Source organism: Gadus macrocephalus, chromosome 3 (genome assembly GCF_031168955.1).
Source record: "Gadus macrocephalus chromosome 3, ASM3116895v1".
NCBI lineage: Eukaryota > Metazoa > Chordata > Actinopteri > Gadiformes > Gadidae > Gadus > Gadus macrocephalus.
The window spans coordinates 6825527-6843875 of record NC_082384.1 but is presented as its reverse complement, the minus strand read 5'-3'; the positions used below and the strand labels follow the sequence as shown (position 1 = coordinate 6843875).

Genomic DNA, 18349 nt, shown 5'->3' with positions numbered 1-18349 from the left:
ATTCTGACAATCAAACCTTGCCTGATAAGAAGAGTGTAATAACCTCAACAGTTTCCATGTAGCCAGCCAATCGCAAGGCTTCTTTTTCTACGCGTGTGTGCTTGTGTGTGGGTGTTTGTGTGTGTTAGTCTGTGTCTGAATGTGCATGTGTAGTTTCTAATGTCTTACTCCACAACGGATCATCACAATGAGCTGGATGTATATCTTTCTACCCATCGCCTGGGGTAAAATATGAACATTTTAATTTCTACTTAGCAGTAGGCCAGTTGTATAATAGGCCTATTGCCTTGTTTAAAAATAAACGTAAATATTGATTCATGTTCATTGATTCAGCTCCATTTTATCCATGCGTCTTTCTTCATTCTGACTCATAATCTATGTTTTTAATTCAAGGTGCTGTTGTGTCCTCTTACACCGTAGTGGAGCTGTACGTGAGACCAGGAGAAAACGTTACTGTACCTTGTGACTGTAAACTCTCATCTGGTGAAACTATTGTTTGGTACAGGAACTGTTCTCATGAAAATCAGCCCCCACTTATTCTGACATGGCAGGAATTAGAGGAGAATAAGGACTCCAAATTATCCAATCTAAATGGGATGTGGAACCATTCTTCAAAAATATACACTTTACTGATTACGAACATATCTGATTCTCACCTTGGTCTCTACTACTGTCGAACTGAAAAAAAGTATGTGACAGAGCAAGACCAGAATCCTACAAAGTATAAACACAGATATGGAAATGTAACCACAAGGATTTCATTTGGTAAGTTGACTCTGCATAGATTTTTATTCCAATGTCAAGTTGAAGGAAATTCCCTCATGCTTCAACATTTTTTTCTCTTGAAATTAATAAGGAACTACGGCGCCAACAAAGTGACATAAAGACAAAAAAGAAAAAAGATGTACTGGGGACAAACACTGACTATATTTTTGCTAGATCTTGACTTTATTTTGCGAGGCCTTGAGTTTGTTTTGTAAGATCTTGACTTTGGTTTGCGAGATCTTGTGTTTGTTTTGCGAGCTCTCTAGGTGGATTTGCGAGATTTTGATCCAGACCCGCACGCACATTGCACTCTCCACGGCGAAACGCTGCTCCGTGTCCCACTCAGGAGCTTTGTGGCACACACTTATCAAATTCCCACCCTCCCACCATCCCAAGGGCACAACCACAACCCCGATTGCCAGCCGGTCCCTCGGAGCACAAAAGTAAGTCAGGATCCCGAAAAACAAAGTCAAGATCTCGCAAAAACACATTCAAGATCTCGCAAAACTAAAATCCGTGTTTGTCACCAGTCCATGGTTTTTATTTATTTTTTTACGTCACTTTTGTGGCACCGTTAGGAACTGTTATCATAATTAGGGACAATATGCAACTGTTCTGCATGTCAAGCAAAGAACATTTACTTTTAAAATAAAGTTTCCAAAGAATACAATTTTCTTTTTTATTTCATTAAATCAATTCAACTTGTTTCAAGACGGGCCGATATGCTAATCTGAGATGTTTCTGCCACTAACTAGAGTTACAAATTCTACCCTAATCATTACAATTCCTTCTCACTTTTATCTTCAGATATAAGTGTAGGTCCTACTCTGAAGGACATTGGTAAGACATGATTTCTTGTTGTGACGGATATCAATTGTTAGAACAGGTATATCGTGGCAAGAGAGCCTATATATTCATTAAATATTCATATATATTTTTTTATTTATTGTTCTTTTACTATATATATATATATATACGATGCCTTTGCTGCAGGTTTTGGGGACTCTGCTGCTCCAGACTGTGGACAGTGCTGGGTGCTGCTGGTCACACTGTGCCCGTCCTCTGCTCTCCTCTCTTTGGTCCTCTACCTCCTCTGCAGTCACATGGGTAGAGATTCACGTGCTTTTATTCACTGGAAGTCTTTCTGCACTTCATTTGATTGCGTTGTCTCCTTTATTCTAACTCGGTCTCTGTTTCAGTTTGTGCCAGAAAACACCCTGCCGCCTCTCAGGAAAACAGACCTTTATTACCGCAACATGAGGTATCTGATGGTTGCATAGTTCACCTCTTACATTAATTGATATCAACACCCTGTTTTATTAAGAAGTGTGCTCAGTAGTTGTACTGTCCTAATGTCACATTTTGTTTGTCCCTCACACACAGGATGAAAACTATAGCCGTGTATTTTATGCTGTGTTGAAAACTCCACAAAAAAAAGGATCTCACAGCTTCTTCGTTTGCAGTACGAGTGGGCTTTGAGAGGCGGATTGGTTAGAGTTCCTCCCTCCACAACACACACAGCCCAACGCACACACATAGACTCACTCACAACAACAAACAAACACACAGTCGTACACACAAACACACATGAATTGAAATTCCCTTGTGTTTCAAGGTATTTTGATGCCTTGAAATTAGTACAACTTGGATTGATTTACAATATGTTACACAGAAAACATTGAAATATGCATTTGTATATTGTTTTATACCCAAAAGTAACCTGTCTATTATATGTTTTCATTAAATGTATAAACAAATCAATAAAATCCAAAGATGTTGCATGGCAGTTTATTTTAAACTTTCATACTTGATTTGAGTCAGTCATAAAAGAAGTTGAGGTCATATATCTCCTATATTAAATCCATTATTGTAAGAATAAAACTGAGTAATATCCGCTGCCATTCTTTGCAGGATGGTGTTATGATGAGACAACGTCTGATTACAACAGTGTCAGTACAGCTATAGCTTTTCAACGTGGATGGTTCTCGCATGTATGAAGTTAAAAAACACAACTAGGAAGTTAAGGAAAACTAGGCACTGGGTGAAGCGGTTCTGGAACCTGATGTCCTGAGTTCTACTTCCTGAGTCAGGTGTTGTCAGATAAACTCTGGGGTCTTTGGTGGCTGGAGTTGGTACAGAGTCAAGATGTGGAAAAATGAGTGGTCAGTTGTTGCTATTTCTATCTTAATCATCTCTTTTGATACAATAGGCCCACAATATATATAAAAATATCCATATATACATACTTGGGCATTGACAGATCAACTTGCACTATGTAACTTTCGAACTACAAGGTACATGATCCACGAGTCAATTAATCAAGGATATTTTTTCCCTAAAAAAACGTTCATTCTGTTTCACTCTTGTTCCCCGCTGTGGGAAAATCTATAAATATGGATACAACTCATGCCCCTAGAGGTGGGAAAATATAGCGAATGCCCATATTGTAGGTTTAACTCATGGAAAGTCAATGTAGACTGGTAAATATTGGTCAAAAGATCTAAACAGAGGATGAGTTTGCTGTGCTACCTGTATTTCTGCAGTGGAGGTAGACGACCGAGGTTGAGAGGAGGGAGAGGAGAAGAGCAGAGGATGGATTCAGGATGACCAGCAGCATCCAGCACTGCCCACAGTCTGGAGCAGCAGGACCGGCTGTGAAACATGGAGACAAGATGGTTTTAAAATATATCCACACAGATATGGACTTTTAAAGGATATTTCAAGGAATTCATTTGGTAATTCGACCATGTGTCGATTTTCACAGCAATGTCTAATTGTAAGTAAGGGAAATTGGCCATGAATAATTTAACTCTTATTTATTGGAGGGACAATATGCAATTGGGCTGAATTTTAAGAAAACAATATTTACTTTCATAAGTATTCATAAAAAAGTGTCAATAGAATATCATTTGAGTTTATCAAGAAAATCAATTCAACATGTTTTCAAGATGGGACACTATATGCTAATCTGAGGTATTTGTGCCAATTACCAGTTATAATTTCTACCCTTTACATTACAATTCCTATAAATCTTCTGCGCTGTTATCTTCAGATATAAGTGTAGGACAATGGTAAGAAATGTTTCACTGTTATATAAATTGTAACTAGATGCTGTTCATTTTAGAGGCAAGAGAACCTATTGATTCATCACATATGTTTCATTGATTATTAATTGATTGTTCTATTACATTCTAAATGTACATTTGCTTATTTTTGACGACATGTAGCAATAGTTTATACAGTGGTAGATTGTGAAAAGGTAAAACCCCAGTGACTTCATTTCATATTGTCTCCCTAAATATATATATATATATATATAGTAGCGGGCCAGTGGGTGTGGGGTTTCCACGCCACCAAGTGAAACGATAAAACAACACAACACAGATGGGTTCAAATGGGTGATGGTTTATTTACCTAGTAAATCAAAACCACCAGGGTGGGAAAAGGGTCATCCACCTCTGCTAAGGTAACATCCGTATTCCTAATCAGTTAACTACATTCCGCCTATATCTTCCTCTTAGGCCGTAACTTGCTTCCAGGCGATCACACAGATCCTGCCTGTCCTTTGCTAGCCCTAGCTTTCCCCTAGCTCTGGCTTGTGGTAGCCTACTCTTTTTTTAAAAGCAAGCACTCTAGCTTAATGGCCTTCAGGCCTGCCTCGTTAATTGGAGGAAGTCCATGTAAGGCTTGGGGGTGGAGCCAGCAGGTTGCCAAATGTCTCCTTTCAATCCCCAATCCCCTCACTCCTCCCTGGCGTCTGCCACAATATATATACAGATATATATATATGATGCCTTTCCTGCTGGTGTTGGGGACTCTGCTGCTCCAGACTGTGGAAGGTGCTGGTGCTGGTCATCCTTTGTCCCTCCTCTTCTCTTCTTTCTCCCTCCTCTCATCCTTGGTCATCTACAATGGACATGCGCTACCTGTCAAGGACAGGTAGCGCATATATCTCTGTTAACAGTCATCTTCTGTATCTTGAGAACACCGTTGATACATATTGTCTTCCGTAGAAACAGCAACTGTCTCCCTTTACTGGTTTTGTGGCCTTATAATGACTGTTTGTGTTTCTTTAATATGAAGACCTCCATCTTGTCAGGGAACACCCAGCAGTAGAGATGTTGCATCAATCAGGAACCAGGTAACGTATGGTTCATATGCTTAAGTACAGCTATTATGTAATGGTAGAGGACAGTATTGAGTACATTTACATGTTATGATGGAGCGGTTGTTATAAGACGCAGGAAGAGAAATTCATTCATCAGAGCTTCAGGTGGTTCTTTAAAAGTCAAGAGTAGCTGCTTCCTGTAGAGGTGCCTCATAAGGGTGTATCAAGGGAGACACACTTTAACAGTGTTCAACGCCGTTTCTATGGACAACATCACGTGTTAAGACCACCAGTGGTTTGTGTTTTTCAGCTACAGGATGTTGCCGTGGTTTCCTGTGTACTTCTCATCAGTATATTTGAGCATGTTCTCAGGTTCAATGTTGTCGACTACATTTAACTACAACTCAATTATGTTTCATTTTCAGCTTTTGATTGATTTTATTTAGTAATGTATTTATTCAGTATGTTTGGCAACATGTTTATGATATGCAATATGTTAGAAAATGTTTTCTTTGGGCAGAGTTGGACAAAAGAATGGAACACTTCTTATTATTCCGGTGAATTTGAAAGGTACCATCATATTATTTAGTAACCTTGAACACATTGCACATTAGTGCAGTAATGCATCATACTCATTTCTTAATAACAGACCTGATCTTATGAACACAAAAACCAGCAACTACCAAAACACATTGCTTGAATGTCTTCTTGGAATAAAAAGCTGAAAATGCATTTTACTGTACTTCAGCTCGAAGTGCTGCAGCTGCCGCCGTGTCGGAGGCTAAGCAGCGGGCGTGGGAGAAGTTCGGAGAGGCCATGGAGAAGGACTTTCGGTCGGCACCAAAGTGTTTCTGGAAGACTTTCCGGCGCCTCAGGAGGGGGAAACAGGGAACCATCCAAGCTGTGTACAGTAAGGATGGGACTCTGTTGACCTCAACTGAGGAGGTTGTCGGACGTTGGAAGGAACACTTTGAGGAACTCCTGAATCCAAATAACACGCTCCTATGTTGGAGGCAGAGCTCGAGGTTGATGGTGTTTCGTCGTCAATTTCCCTGGTGGAGGTCACTGAGGTAGTCAAACATCTCTGCAGTGGCAAAGCCCCAGGGATTGATGAGATCCAGCCAGAAATGCTAAAGGCTCTGGGTGTTGAGGGGCTGTCATGGTTGACACGCCTATTCAACACCGGGGTGGTGGTTCCCCTGTTCAAAAAGGGGGACCAGAGAGTGTGTGCCAATTACCGGGGTATCACACTTCTCAGCCTCCTTGGTAAAGTCTACTCCAAGGTGCTGGAAAGGAGGGTTCGGCCGATCGTCGAACCTCAGATTGAAGAGGAACAATGCGGTTTTCGCCCCGGACGTGGAACTACGGACCAGCTCTTCACTCTTGCAAGGATCCTGGAGGGGGCCTGGGAGTATGCCCATCCGGTCTACATGTGTTTTATGGATCTGGAGAAGGCGTATGACCGGGTTCCCCGGGAGAAACTGTGGTAGGTGCTGCGGGAGTATGGGCTAAGGGGGTCTCTCCTCAGGGCCATCCAATCTCTGTACTCCCAAAGCGAGAGCTGTGTTCGCATCCTCGGCAGCCAGTCAGTTTCGTTCTCAGTTGGTGCTGGTCTCTGCCAGGGCTGCGCCTTGTCACCAATCCTGTTTGTGATATACATGGACAGGATATCGAGGCGTAGTCGTGGTAGGGAGGGGTTGCAGTTCGGTGGTCTGAGGATCTCGTCACTGCTTTTTGCAGATGATGTGGTCCTCATTGGATCATCGGCCTGTAACCTTCAGCACTCACTGGATCGGCTGGCGGCCGAGTGTGAAGCGGCTGGGATGAGGATCAGCACCGCTAAATCTGAGGCCATGACTCTTAGCAGGAAACCGGTGGATTGCTTACTCCGGGTAGGAAATGAGTCCTTAGCCCAAGTGAAGGAGTTCAAGTACCTCGGGGTCTTGTTCGCGAGTGAGGGTACTATGGAGTGTGAGATTGGCCGGAGAATCGGAGCAGTGGGGGCGGTATTGCGTTCGCTTTACCGCACTGTTGTTACGAAAAAAGAGCTGAGCCGCAAGGCAAAGCTCTCGATCTATCGGTCGGTCTTCGTTCCTATCCTCACCTATGGTCATGAGGGTTGGGTGATGACCGAAAGGACGAGATTGCGGGTACAAGCGGCCGAGATGAGTTTTCTCAGAAGGGTGGCTGGCGTCTCCCTTAGGGATAGGGTGAGAAGCTCAGCCATCCGTGAGGAACACGGATTAGAGCCGCTGCTCCTTTACTTAGAAAGGAGTCAGCTGAGGAGGTTCGGGCATCTGGCAAGGATGCCCACTGGGCGCCTCCCTTGGGAGGTGTTTCAGGCACGTCCAGTGGGGAGGAGACCTCGGGGAAGACCCAGGACTAGGTGGAGAGATTATATCTCAACACTGGCCTGGGAACGCCTCGGGATCCCCCCGTCAGAGCTGGTCAATGTGGCCCGGGAAAGGGATGTCTGGGGCCCCCTGGGGAGCATTTTTTTTCGATTTAATTAAATGTAAGAATCCCTTGATGTACGAAGGAACACAACGATCCTAGGAGCGCCACACAGCATGAGTTCCTGGTGGTGTCCTGTCTGTGTAGTATAACTGCATCTTTCCACTAGATGTCAGGCTTTTCTTTACGAGGCCAGTTTGACCAGCAATGGCTTAAAAGGCCCCTGTTAAACTACCAGGTGACTGGGATTTGCTATTAGAAGACGTTCAAAATCGACCCTACCCTGGGACTCTGGCATCGTTTACTCTGGAGGCAAAACTGGGCAAGAATCGCATTGATCTGATCACCTTAAATCAGATTCAGGACTGATTTCTTGGAACATGACCTTAGTGTGAACATATTGAAACTCATGGAAGTTTGATGTGAACACAATAAGTGAATAAATGAAAGACAGCAGTGATGGAGGTTCACAGTGGAGGCACAGTTGATCAATAATGATATTTTTCTCCTTTTTCTGGGGATTCGTCACCCACAATAGCGTCCGAGTGTTTTTCTCTTGAATAGCGCTATTCCTGCTGTGCAATTTCATCAAAACTTTGCAAAATGTTTAAACCACCTTATTTGTTTGGTATCTGATACTATGGAAGCTGTGTGTCTTCAGAAACTTTGAGGCTGTATTGAAGCTCTTCCGTCAGAGTCAGACTCGGACCGATGGGTTGACCCAAAAGCCATTGACTTCCACGCCACACACGATTTCAGTTGATAAAAAGAACCTCCACCGTTGTGAAAAGGTAAACACAGTATTAGTACTACTGCACATCAACTTATTGATCCCTAACTGCTGAATTCAGTGGCTTTCATGAGCACATCACCCCCATTCTGGCCTCGATGCAATGCACTGGTCTTTTTAGGATTCAGTTTAAAGTTGAATTATTTATTTTTAAGGCACTTAATGGGCAGGATATCTCCTACCTTGTACAGCGCCACTCAGACCAAAGGTCCCTTAGATCCCCAAACAAAGGGCTTCTGCATGTGCCGCGCTCATGGCTAAAACAGAGGGGTGATAGAGCCTTTGCAGTTGCTACTCCACGTCTGTGGAACTATCTCCCCCTGGTCATCAGTACCGCCCCCTCCATTTTCAGCCTGCAAATCCAGGCTAAAACCCACCAGTACTCCCTGGCCTTCCTTGGGGATTCCTTTTCTTTATGTTTTATTTAATTACGACTATTGGTCCAATCTGTTTTTTGTATTATTTTTAGTTATCCACTGTACAGCACTTAACACTTGGTCGGTTATGCTGTGTGTAAATGTGCTTTATCAATTAAATGTACTTACTATTTACTTACTTCATGTATACGTCTGTGCGTTCTGCGTGTGACGTCTATCTTATTGTTCTTGTGAATGCAGGTCAGCTCGGATGTTGACTAATGCCAATAATCCCTAAAGATTCAATGAACTAAAAATAAATGTTACAAAAAGACTGTTATGCTATGTTCCAACAGAAGTTCTGTATGAGATCACAATGCTTTATCTCAGACTGTATTGACTCACAAACTAGCAGAGTCAAAAGTCATATCTCTTTATTTCAATTCACTCAATCAATGTTTATATTTATTGTCTCTCGTCTGAAGCCAATTGGTAAAGAATGGCTTACTGATCAACAAAGAAGAATACAGGCAAAAACACTGAAGCTTGGTCTGGATGGTCTTCTGTCTCATCCTATGCTTTGAAGCTGTGATCAGACAGACTATCACACTGGAAGAAACTATCTTGTGTTTGTTGTTGCCTGATACTCGTTTACCCAGAAACCCCTAAATAAAATTCCAAATGAAGACGGATGCGTTTTTTGCATACAGTCCAAACTGCAATGCTAGCTATCACACACACGCACACACACACACACACAAACACGCACGCACACAAAGGCACATGCAGATAACCCATGACCAACAGACAAATGTAAAGTTCATACATACAATATATTGAACAGAAAGGGAGGGATGAGAGGTCCAGGGTTTAGTGCAATGGTATTATGAAGCGTACTGACTCACGCTTCATGGGTTTAACCGTTTCACAGAATTCGTAGGAATACACACACAGTCTCGCTAGTTAGTTGTCTCTCTCTGTAGAACACATGGCGAATGAGTAGTACCCAGCTGCAGCCCTGGGGCCCAGCACTCTGGTGTGGCAGGTCAGGTTTTTTTCTCTGTGTGTCTATCAATGCACTAATCGCTGTATAGATACTATTGATTAGCAATACATTGAGCTTTGTGATGGAGAAGCTGTTTGATGTAATGGTATACATTGGAGAAGATATATCTAGATAGATAGATCTTCATAGATTTATCTATAGATCTATATATTGTGTATATATATATATATATATATATATATATATAAGAACATATGAAAAAACAGTATTGGAAGAGTTTGGATAAAAGATTAAATTATACTATACTAATATTATAGCTTCAGCTATAGCATTAGTATATAGTATAATCTAATGATGTATTGATTTATTTATTTATACTTATAAATTCATATAGACTATCAATATTAAGAAATACATCTTTCAGGTAAGCCCATAGAGGCTTACTCTGTAGTCACATATGTAGAACTGCCTGTGCTTTTAACCGCTGGAAGTCTTTCTGCACTTCATTTGATTGCGTTGTCTCTTTTATTCTAAATCAGTCTGTGTTTCGGTTCGTACCGGAGACCCTGTCGTCTCTCAGGAAACCAGACCTTTAACACCTTTTACATGAAATTATATAAATAACCTGTTCTATTAAGAAGTGTTTTCAGTAGTTGCACTGTCCTGTTCTGTCTGTCTCTCACACGCAGGATGAAAACTACAGCCATGTGTTTTATTCTGTGTTGGAAACTATACATTTAATTTAATATTATTGAGTGGAAACTAAGACAATATTTATGCATTATTGTTGGTTTGGAAAGACCTGAATGTAGAACAACTAGTTAAATTATTAACAAATACATTTTTACATTGTGTTTTTACGTTTCCCCCGATTATAGTTATAGAAGCATTTATTAAAGCAGAAGATCTCGTTGATATTCTGACAATCAAACCTTGCCTGATAAGAAGAGTGTAATAACCTCAACAGTTTCCATGTAGCCAGCCAATCGCAAGGCTTCTTTTTCTACGTGTGTGGGTGTTTGTGTGTGTTAGTCTGTGTCTGTATGTGTATGTGTAGTTTCTAATGTCTTACTCCACAACGGATCATCACAATGAGCTGGATGTATATCTTTCTACCCATCGCCTGGGGTAAAATATGAACATTTTAATTTCTACTTAGCAGTAGGCCAGTTGTATAATAGGCCTATTGCCTTGTTTAAAAAGAAACGTAAATATTGATTCATGTTCATTGATTCAGCTCCATTTTATCCATGCGTCTTTCTTCATTCTGACTCATAATCTATGTTTTTAATTCAAGGTGCTGTTGTGTCCTCTTACACCGTAGTGGAGCTGTACGTGAGACCAGGAGAAAACGTTATTGTACCTTGTGACTGTAAACTCTCATCTGGTGAAACTATTGTTTGGTACAGGAACTGTTCTCATGAAAATCAGCCCCCACTTATTCTGACATGGCAGGAATTAGAGGAGAATAAGGACTCCAAATTATCCAATCTAAATGGGATGTGGAACCATTCTTCAAAAACATACACTTTACTGATTACGAACATATCTGATTCTCACCTTGGTCTCTACTACTGTCGAACTGAAAAAAAGTATGTGACAGAGCAAGACCAGAATCATACAAAGTATAAACACAGATATGGAAATGTAACCACAAGGATTTCATTTGGTAAGTTGACTGCATAGATTTCTATTCCAATGTCAAGTTGAAGGAAATTCCCTCATGCTTCAACATTTTTTCTCTTGAAATTAATAAGGAACTACGGCGCCAACGAAGTGACATAAAGACAAAAAAGAAAAAACATGTACTGGGGACAAACACTGACTATATTTTTGCTAGATCTTGACTTTATTTTGCGAGGCCTTGAGTTTGTTTTGTGAGATCTTGACTTTGGTTTGCGAGATCTTGTGTTTGTTTTGCAAAGCTCTCTAGGTTGATTTGCGAGATTTTGATCCAGCCCCGCCAGACCCACACGCACATTGCACTCTCCACGGCGAAACGCTGGACCGTGTCCCACTCAGGAGCTTTGTGGCACACACTTATCAAATTCCCACCCTCCCACCATCCCAAGGGCACAACCACGACCCCGATTGCCAGCCGGTCCCTTGGAGCACAAAAGTAAGACAGGATCCTGAAAAACAAAGTCAAGATCTCGCAAAACAAACTCAAGATCTCGCAAAACTAAAATCCGTGTTTGTCACCAGTCCATGGTTTTCATTTATTTTTTTATGTCACTTCGGTGGCACCGTTAGGAACTGTTATCATAAGTAGGGGCAATATGCAACTGTTCTGCATGTCAAGCAAAGAATATTTACTTTTAAAATAAAGTTTACAAAGAATACCATTTATTTTTTTATTTCATTAAATCAATTCAACATGTTTTCAAGACGGGCCGATATGCTAATCTGAGATGTTTCTGCCACTAACTAGAGTTACAAATTCTACCCTAATCATTACAATTCCTTCTCACTTTTATCTTCAGATTTAAGTGTAGGTCCTACTCTGAAGGACATTGGTAAGACATGATTTCTTGTTGTGACGGATATCAATTGTTAGAACAGGTATATAGTGGCAAGAGAGCCTATATATTCATTAAATATGCATACTTTTTTTTTTTTTATTGTTCTTTTAATTAATTTATATATATATATATATATATATATGATGCCTTTGCTGCAGGTTTTGGGAACGCTAATCTGAGATGTTTCTGCCACTAACTAGAGTTACAAATTCTACCCTGATCATTACAATTCCTTCTCACTTTTATCTTCAGATATAAGTGTAGGGCCTACTCTGAAGGACATTGGTAAGACATGATTTCTTGTTGTGACGGATATCAATTGTTAGAACAGGTATATAGTGGCAAGAGAGCCAATATATTCATTAAATATGCGTACTTTTTTTTTTTGTTCTTTTAATTTATTTATATATATATATATATATATATATATATATATATATATATATATGATGCCTTTGCTGCAGGTTTTGGGAACTCTGCTGCTCCAGACTGTAGACAGTGCTGGATGCTGCTGGTCATCCTATGTTCCTCCTCTTCTCTTCTCCTCTCCCTCCTCTCATTCTTCGTCGTCTACCTCTGTTGCAGAAGGAAAGGTAGTGTATATATCTCTGTTAACTGTCATCTTCTGCATCTTGGGAACACTTCAAGATGCAGCTGTTCAATTGACAGTTACTGCTCGTCTTCTGTTTGAGCAGTAACTGTCTCCCTGTGCTGGTTTTGTGGAGTTATAATGACTCATAATGTCTGTTTTTCTTTTAGATGAAGCCCTCCATGTTGCTCAGACAACACCCAGCAGTAGAGATATAACATCAATCAGGAACCAGGTAACATGTAGTTCATATACTTTCGTACATTTGTGATGCAATGATAGGGGACAGTGTGGAGTACATGTTATGGTAGATTGCTGTACAAAGATGTTTACTGAAGGCTGAATAAAGGTCAACGGACCTAATGTAACACCAGCGATAGTCAGGTTTTATAAGGCGCAGGAAGAGAAGTACATTAAGCAGAGGTTCATGTGGTTCTTTAAGAGTAAAGAGTAGCTGCTTCCTGTAGAGTCGATTCATAAGCTTATGAGGCGACTCTACAGGAAGCTGCAAAATTATTGTTCATCAAATTATTGAACACTGCTTAAGTGTGTCCTAGGACACACTTAAGCAGTGTTCAATAATTTGATTTGAGACGGGAAACCAATGATTATGCTGATGATGTTATGGTATAGCAAATTGTACATTATGTTGATGATGCAATGGTTTAGCAGAGATAATTAGATTAGATTAGATTAGATTCAACTTTATTGTCATTGCACAAGTAAGGACAACCAGTACAACGAAATGCAGTTTAGCATCTAACCAGTAGTGCAATCAATAAAACGTTTTTGTTAAAGCAGCGCTATAAGAATAATAATAATAATAATAATACATAAGACACAGATAGCAGATAGCAGCTGGTCAACAAAATAATGATGTAATAGTAATATTAATAGTTTTATCCGTCCCTCTCAGGATGAAGATGGCCTGTGTTACGCTACACTGGATATCCCTCTACGTTCTCAGAGACCTAAAAAGAAAAGAGTCCAACCCTCAGAGTTCAGCACCTACTCAGCCATCAATACTAAGAGGATGTGACCATGACCAAGTCTTTTAATACAAATTCAAAGTAGGCTACTCTACTTTCTCAATATGACCGCATCTTTGTGCTGTCAAGAGGAGGATAATTTTCCACTTCAGTCTCAAGAGAATGTCATAAAGTAAAGCTTGTTCGGAAGAATGTTTAAATACCGTATACTGTTTGCATATTGTTAGTCAATGGTGCAAATCTAATAATGCTTTTTTGGCTATGTTCATTCACTAGATTATTAGATATTGTTTGTTATTTGTTGGTTACTATGCAGTAAGATTGATTGATGGGAAATGTAGAAAGGCCTCTGTTTGTATAAGGTTATGATCTTGAACTATTTAAAGCTATTCTGCATAGGTTGTAATGTTTGCTTGGCAGTCTCTAATCCACGTTTTACAAGTAGGATGCTGGCAGCACCTTTAATGTCCCATGAACACATTGTTACAACAAAAGTACGTTAACATTTTTCAATAAGGCTACATTTATTAACCATTATTTAACATTAGTTATTGCAGTAATACAGTGAATTAGGTCTTCATTTATACATTATTAAATCTATAAATAAAGTGATACGGGAAAATAATGGGATTTCTTCAACCTGTACCCAACATTACAATCATTTTGGTTCTAAGGGACTAATGCAAGCAACGGTTTTTGACAGTATTGAGCGAGACGGCAAACCGTAAAAAGGTTTATGTCTTGATCCATCTGTTATTGTGTTAAATCAAGTCTTATTTAAGGATACGTCTCACAAGAGTTTAGTTATTGCAAAAAGAGAACGGCGGATTCGTGAGGGAGAATTGGAGAGAAGATGTAGATTAGTGTTATCTAAAAGATTTGGTTGGAGCGGAGAGTTTAGATGTAATGACGATAGGGAAATTCCCTGCAACAACAAGATTTCAGAGTTCTCCTTGAGCGAGCCAATATAACAAACAGACCGGATGAAGTTAATGGTGGAGAAAAATGTTTTATCTCTCTGCAGGGTTCCTCTCCATAATGTTGTAAGCCATGTGTAGCAGTCAGAGTCAGTGGCAAAAACAGCCCTTTTTGAGAACATACGTTGAGGGGCGCTGTTGCCCAAAAGGATAGACTTGGGGCCTGTCTCGCAGATTACAGCAGGAGCTTCTTGCTCGGTACTGGAAATATTTTAAATTATTTTCTCCTCGACCTAAAATTATTAGAAAAAAGGGTCCAAATGGAGAAATGTTTTTTTTTTAGGTTGGTGAATTAGGCCTAACTCCCATGCGGCTGGAACAATCTTTCATTCAAGTTGACACATCTTAAATTTTCAACGATGAACAAGGGTGGGGCAATATAATCCTGTCTTATTGCACATTAAAGGCCTAAGAAAACTGCCAAATGATAGTTAGCAATATGACGTTTATTCATCAGGGCTGTTGTAAAATGCAAGAGGTCTGCTAACTCAGTGACTGCATAGACATGCAGCAAGTGGTGTGTTTTTCAGCTACAGGATGCTGTTGTGGTTTTCCTGTCTTCTTCTCGTCAGTTTATTGTTAGCATGTAACGTGTAGTTTCATTTGGTCACATTCGTTCTAAACTAATAGTAGCATTTGCCATGGAGACTAAAATAACTCTGAGTAAACAAATCAAAGACTTGCGGCCATCTGCCAAGCAACACAACGACATCTGCAAGGTCCCCACTCAGGTTAATCAGTGGAGGTTTAATTGACCTTTATGCAAACAATATATAATCCAGGTCATATAAAATAATTCAATTCAATTAAATTAAATTGTCTTTATTTCGCCATGTACACAGGTACTAGGAATTTTGAATGGTATTCTCCATGCAGGCTGGAGCATTACAAATAGAACATAGAACAGAACAAAGGGACAAGACAGAACAACAATACAAGAAAGTACCAGTATGAACATGGAGGAAGTGCAATAATAGAATTGTTAAATAAGTTAAATAAATAAAGTAAAGTGCTGAGAGGAGCCATAAAGCTCATGTGCAAGGGCTGTTCATGAGGGCTATTGCTTGTGGAAAAAAACTATTGAGGTGACGTGAGGTTTTTGTCATGATGGCCCTATATCGCCGTCCAGAGGGTAGACGGTTAAAGAGGCAGTTGGCAGGATGTGAGGGGTCTGCTGTGATCTTCACAGCTTTCCTGCGGGATCTGGAGCTGTGGAGGTCCTTGATGGAAGGAAGGGGGCAGCCGATGATGCGCTCTGCAGCCCGTACGACTCTTTGGAGCCTGGCCTTAGAGCGGGCAGAGGCAGAGTCATACCAGACCGAGTGTGAGGATGTAAGCACACTCTCAATGATGGCCCTGTAGAACTGCACCATGATGGGGGGGCTGACCTGAAGTCCTCTCAGCTGCCGAAGGAAGAACAGGTGCTGCTGGCCTTTCTTCACAAGTTGAGTGATGTTATTGTCCCATTTCAGTGTGTTGGTGATGGTTGTGCCTAGGAATTTGAAATGTTCGACTACAGTGACAGATGAGTTGTTGATTACAAGTGGGGGATATGTCTGAACCTTTTTTCGGAAGTCCACTATCATCTCCACTGTCTTGTTGACGTTGAGCTCTAGGTTGCTGACTGCACACCAGGACTCTAGATGGGCGACCTCCCTCCGGTAGGCAGACTTGTTGTTGTTGCTGATGAGACCTATCAGGGTGGTGTCGTCTGCATACTTGATGGTCTTGACAGACGGGTCACGGGAGGTGCAGTCATTCGTGTAAAGGGAGAAGAGCAGGGGGGACAGCACACAACTCTGGGGGGCACCGGTGTTAACTGTGCGGGGCTGTGATAGATGCGGGCCCAGCCTGACATACTGTCTCCTGTCAGTGAGAAAATCTGTAATCCATAAGCAGGTGAGGGGGTGGATGTTCAGATGGGTCAGTTTGCTATGGAGGAGGTCGGGAATGATGGTGTTGAAGGCAGAGCTATAATCCACAAACAGGACTCTTGCAAAGGTGTTCCGATAGTCCAGGTGTTGTAGAATGTAGTGAAGGGCTATGTTGATTGCATCATCTACTGAGCAGTTGGGTCTGTATGCAAATTGAAGGGGGTCCATGAGGTGGTCAGTGGATGCTTTTAGATAGGAGAGGACCAGGCGTTCAAATACTTTCATGACTACAGAGGTGAGGGCGACCGGTCTGTAGTCATTCAAGCAGGTGATCTTGGGCTTTTTTGGTCTCTGCTCCTGTGAGCCGCCTCCTTCTCTCTCCTCAATAGCCTCACCTCCTTATTGAACCATGGTTTGTTGTTTCCAAAAGTGACAATGGAATGTCTGGGGATGCAGAGTTCCTCACAAAAGTAGACATAGGATGAACATGTGTCTGCATACTCATCAATGTTATTGCATGCCAGCTTGATAGCTGCCCAGTCAGTAATGTCAAAACAGGCCTGCAGTGATTCAATTGCCTCGGGTGTTCGTCTCTGTACAAACCTCTTGATGGGTTTATGTTTCTTGAGTAGGGACCGGTAATATACATGCTCATTCATTTGTTTGTGTCATCGGCTACTCCAGCAGATAAGTGCAACAGCTGAAGGGACTCCCCCTATTTAGTTGGACCTGAATCAGGTCAACTGTCACCATGATGGAGACATTGTGGGCCGTTCTCCCAAATATCCCACCGTTTCACAGCTTCTGTCAATGAAAATAATGAACATATTGTCAGAAATTAACAAACACTGAAGCCTTTCGAACACGGAGGTTTAACATGTTAAATTAAATGACTTGACCTGGATTGAATCAGGCTCTTACTGATTTGTCCGTGTCCATCCGTTTTTGTGGGATTCCCCCTTCAGATGTTACAGACAAAGACCAGCTGAAATTCATTATGCGATATTTAACTCATCATGTGTTTTTTCAAGTTTTGGTCAATTCAGAGTCATTGAGGGGAGTCATTTTGCTTTTTGTTCTTGGAGTTTTACAAGACATTGATAATGATATCAATAATGGCAGAGGCCAGTGTTATGCTACGCCGCAAACATGTCCGGTGTTTACAAATAATTAACCCTTTGGTTGAGTGAGTGCCTGCACTGTACACACACTCAAATTTTGATGGGGATTAAAAGTGTTAACTGATGTCTCAAGGCAGCAGTTAACAATGTCTATGTGCCTGAGCCAAGCCAGACACTGTTCAATTTAGAAAAATGTAACACTTCAGTAACAAACAACCGATTTGAGAGACAGCCGTCTGGTATTTGAACACTAACAGTTGCCTGTCTGACCCCTTTCTCAATGCCCCAAGTGGCAGCCCCCACCATGCAGGAAGGGGGAAGGATATTGGTTGGTAACCTTGGAGCAGAACCAGGGTCAAAATGCCGAGACAGAGCATCGGGCTTGATGTTCTTCGAGAGAGTTTCTTGGAAAATTATGGACAGGGGTAAACCTTGTTATCCGTCATGGACTGCTGAGAGAGGACAGCCCTTAGGCCCACGTCTGAGGCGTCAACCTCCACAATGAACCCCTGATGGGGATTTTCAATCCATAATTGAAAATGTTTGGATGACATCTTGTTCAGAAATGTATCCTGAACAACTTTTGTATTGGACTCCAGATAATAGGAATCAATCTTGATGTCTAAATGTCTTAAACCACCTTTTCTTAGTTGTTGGCACTTGTGTTTTGGCACTTCTTTTTTATACATTCTTCCTTTCTCGATTGGTGAAATATATTGGTCCGTAGATGGTACCTGTTAAAGGATTTTGATCAAGGTAAAAAAAAAATAGGATCCTAATGGTTTTCAGTTGCCATGA

At 41.1% G+C, this 18349-nt stretch overlaps 1 protein-coding gene and 2 long non-coding RNA genes across 4 annotated transcripts in view; 2 read left to right on the top strand and 1 right to left on the bottom strand.

Moving 5' to 3' along the window:
- The window catches only part of LOC132453867 (uncharacterized), a 154086-nt gene that overhangs the window by 79272 nt on the left and 56465 nt on the right, over nucleotides 1-18349 (bottom strand). The gene's annotated exons all lie outside the window — the stretch shown is intronic.
- On the top strand, nucleotides 1328-2510 carry LOC132453664 (uncharacterized). The gene is made up of 4 exons (XR_009524762.1): nucleotides 1328-1605; nucleotides 1759-1872; nucleotides 1965-2026; nucleotides 2149-2510. It is a non-coding gene; the product is annotated as an uncharacterized LOC132453664 (long non-coding RNA).
- Nucleotides 12471-18349, top strand: part of LOC132453854 (uncharacterized) — a 54861-nt gene continuing 48982 nt past the window's right edge. Inside the window, exons 1-3 of one of the 2 annotated variants that reach the window (XM_060046891.1) lie at nucleotides 12471-12594; nucleotides 12761-12825; nucleotides 13507-14825. In XM_060046891.1, coding sequence (XP_059902874.1) covers nucleotides 12507-12594; nucleotides 12761-12825; nucleotides 13507-13629 — 276 coding nt within the window. In that variant the 5' untranslated portion in view covers nucleotides 12471-12506 and the 3' untranslated portion in view covers nucleotides 13630-14825. Of the gene's footprint in view, nucleotides 12595-12760; nucleotides 12826-13506; nucleotides 14826-18349 lie in introns of those variants that run through there. The other variant, XM_060046890.1, reaches the window with a different exon arrangement.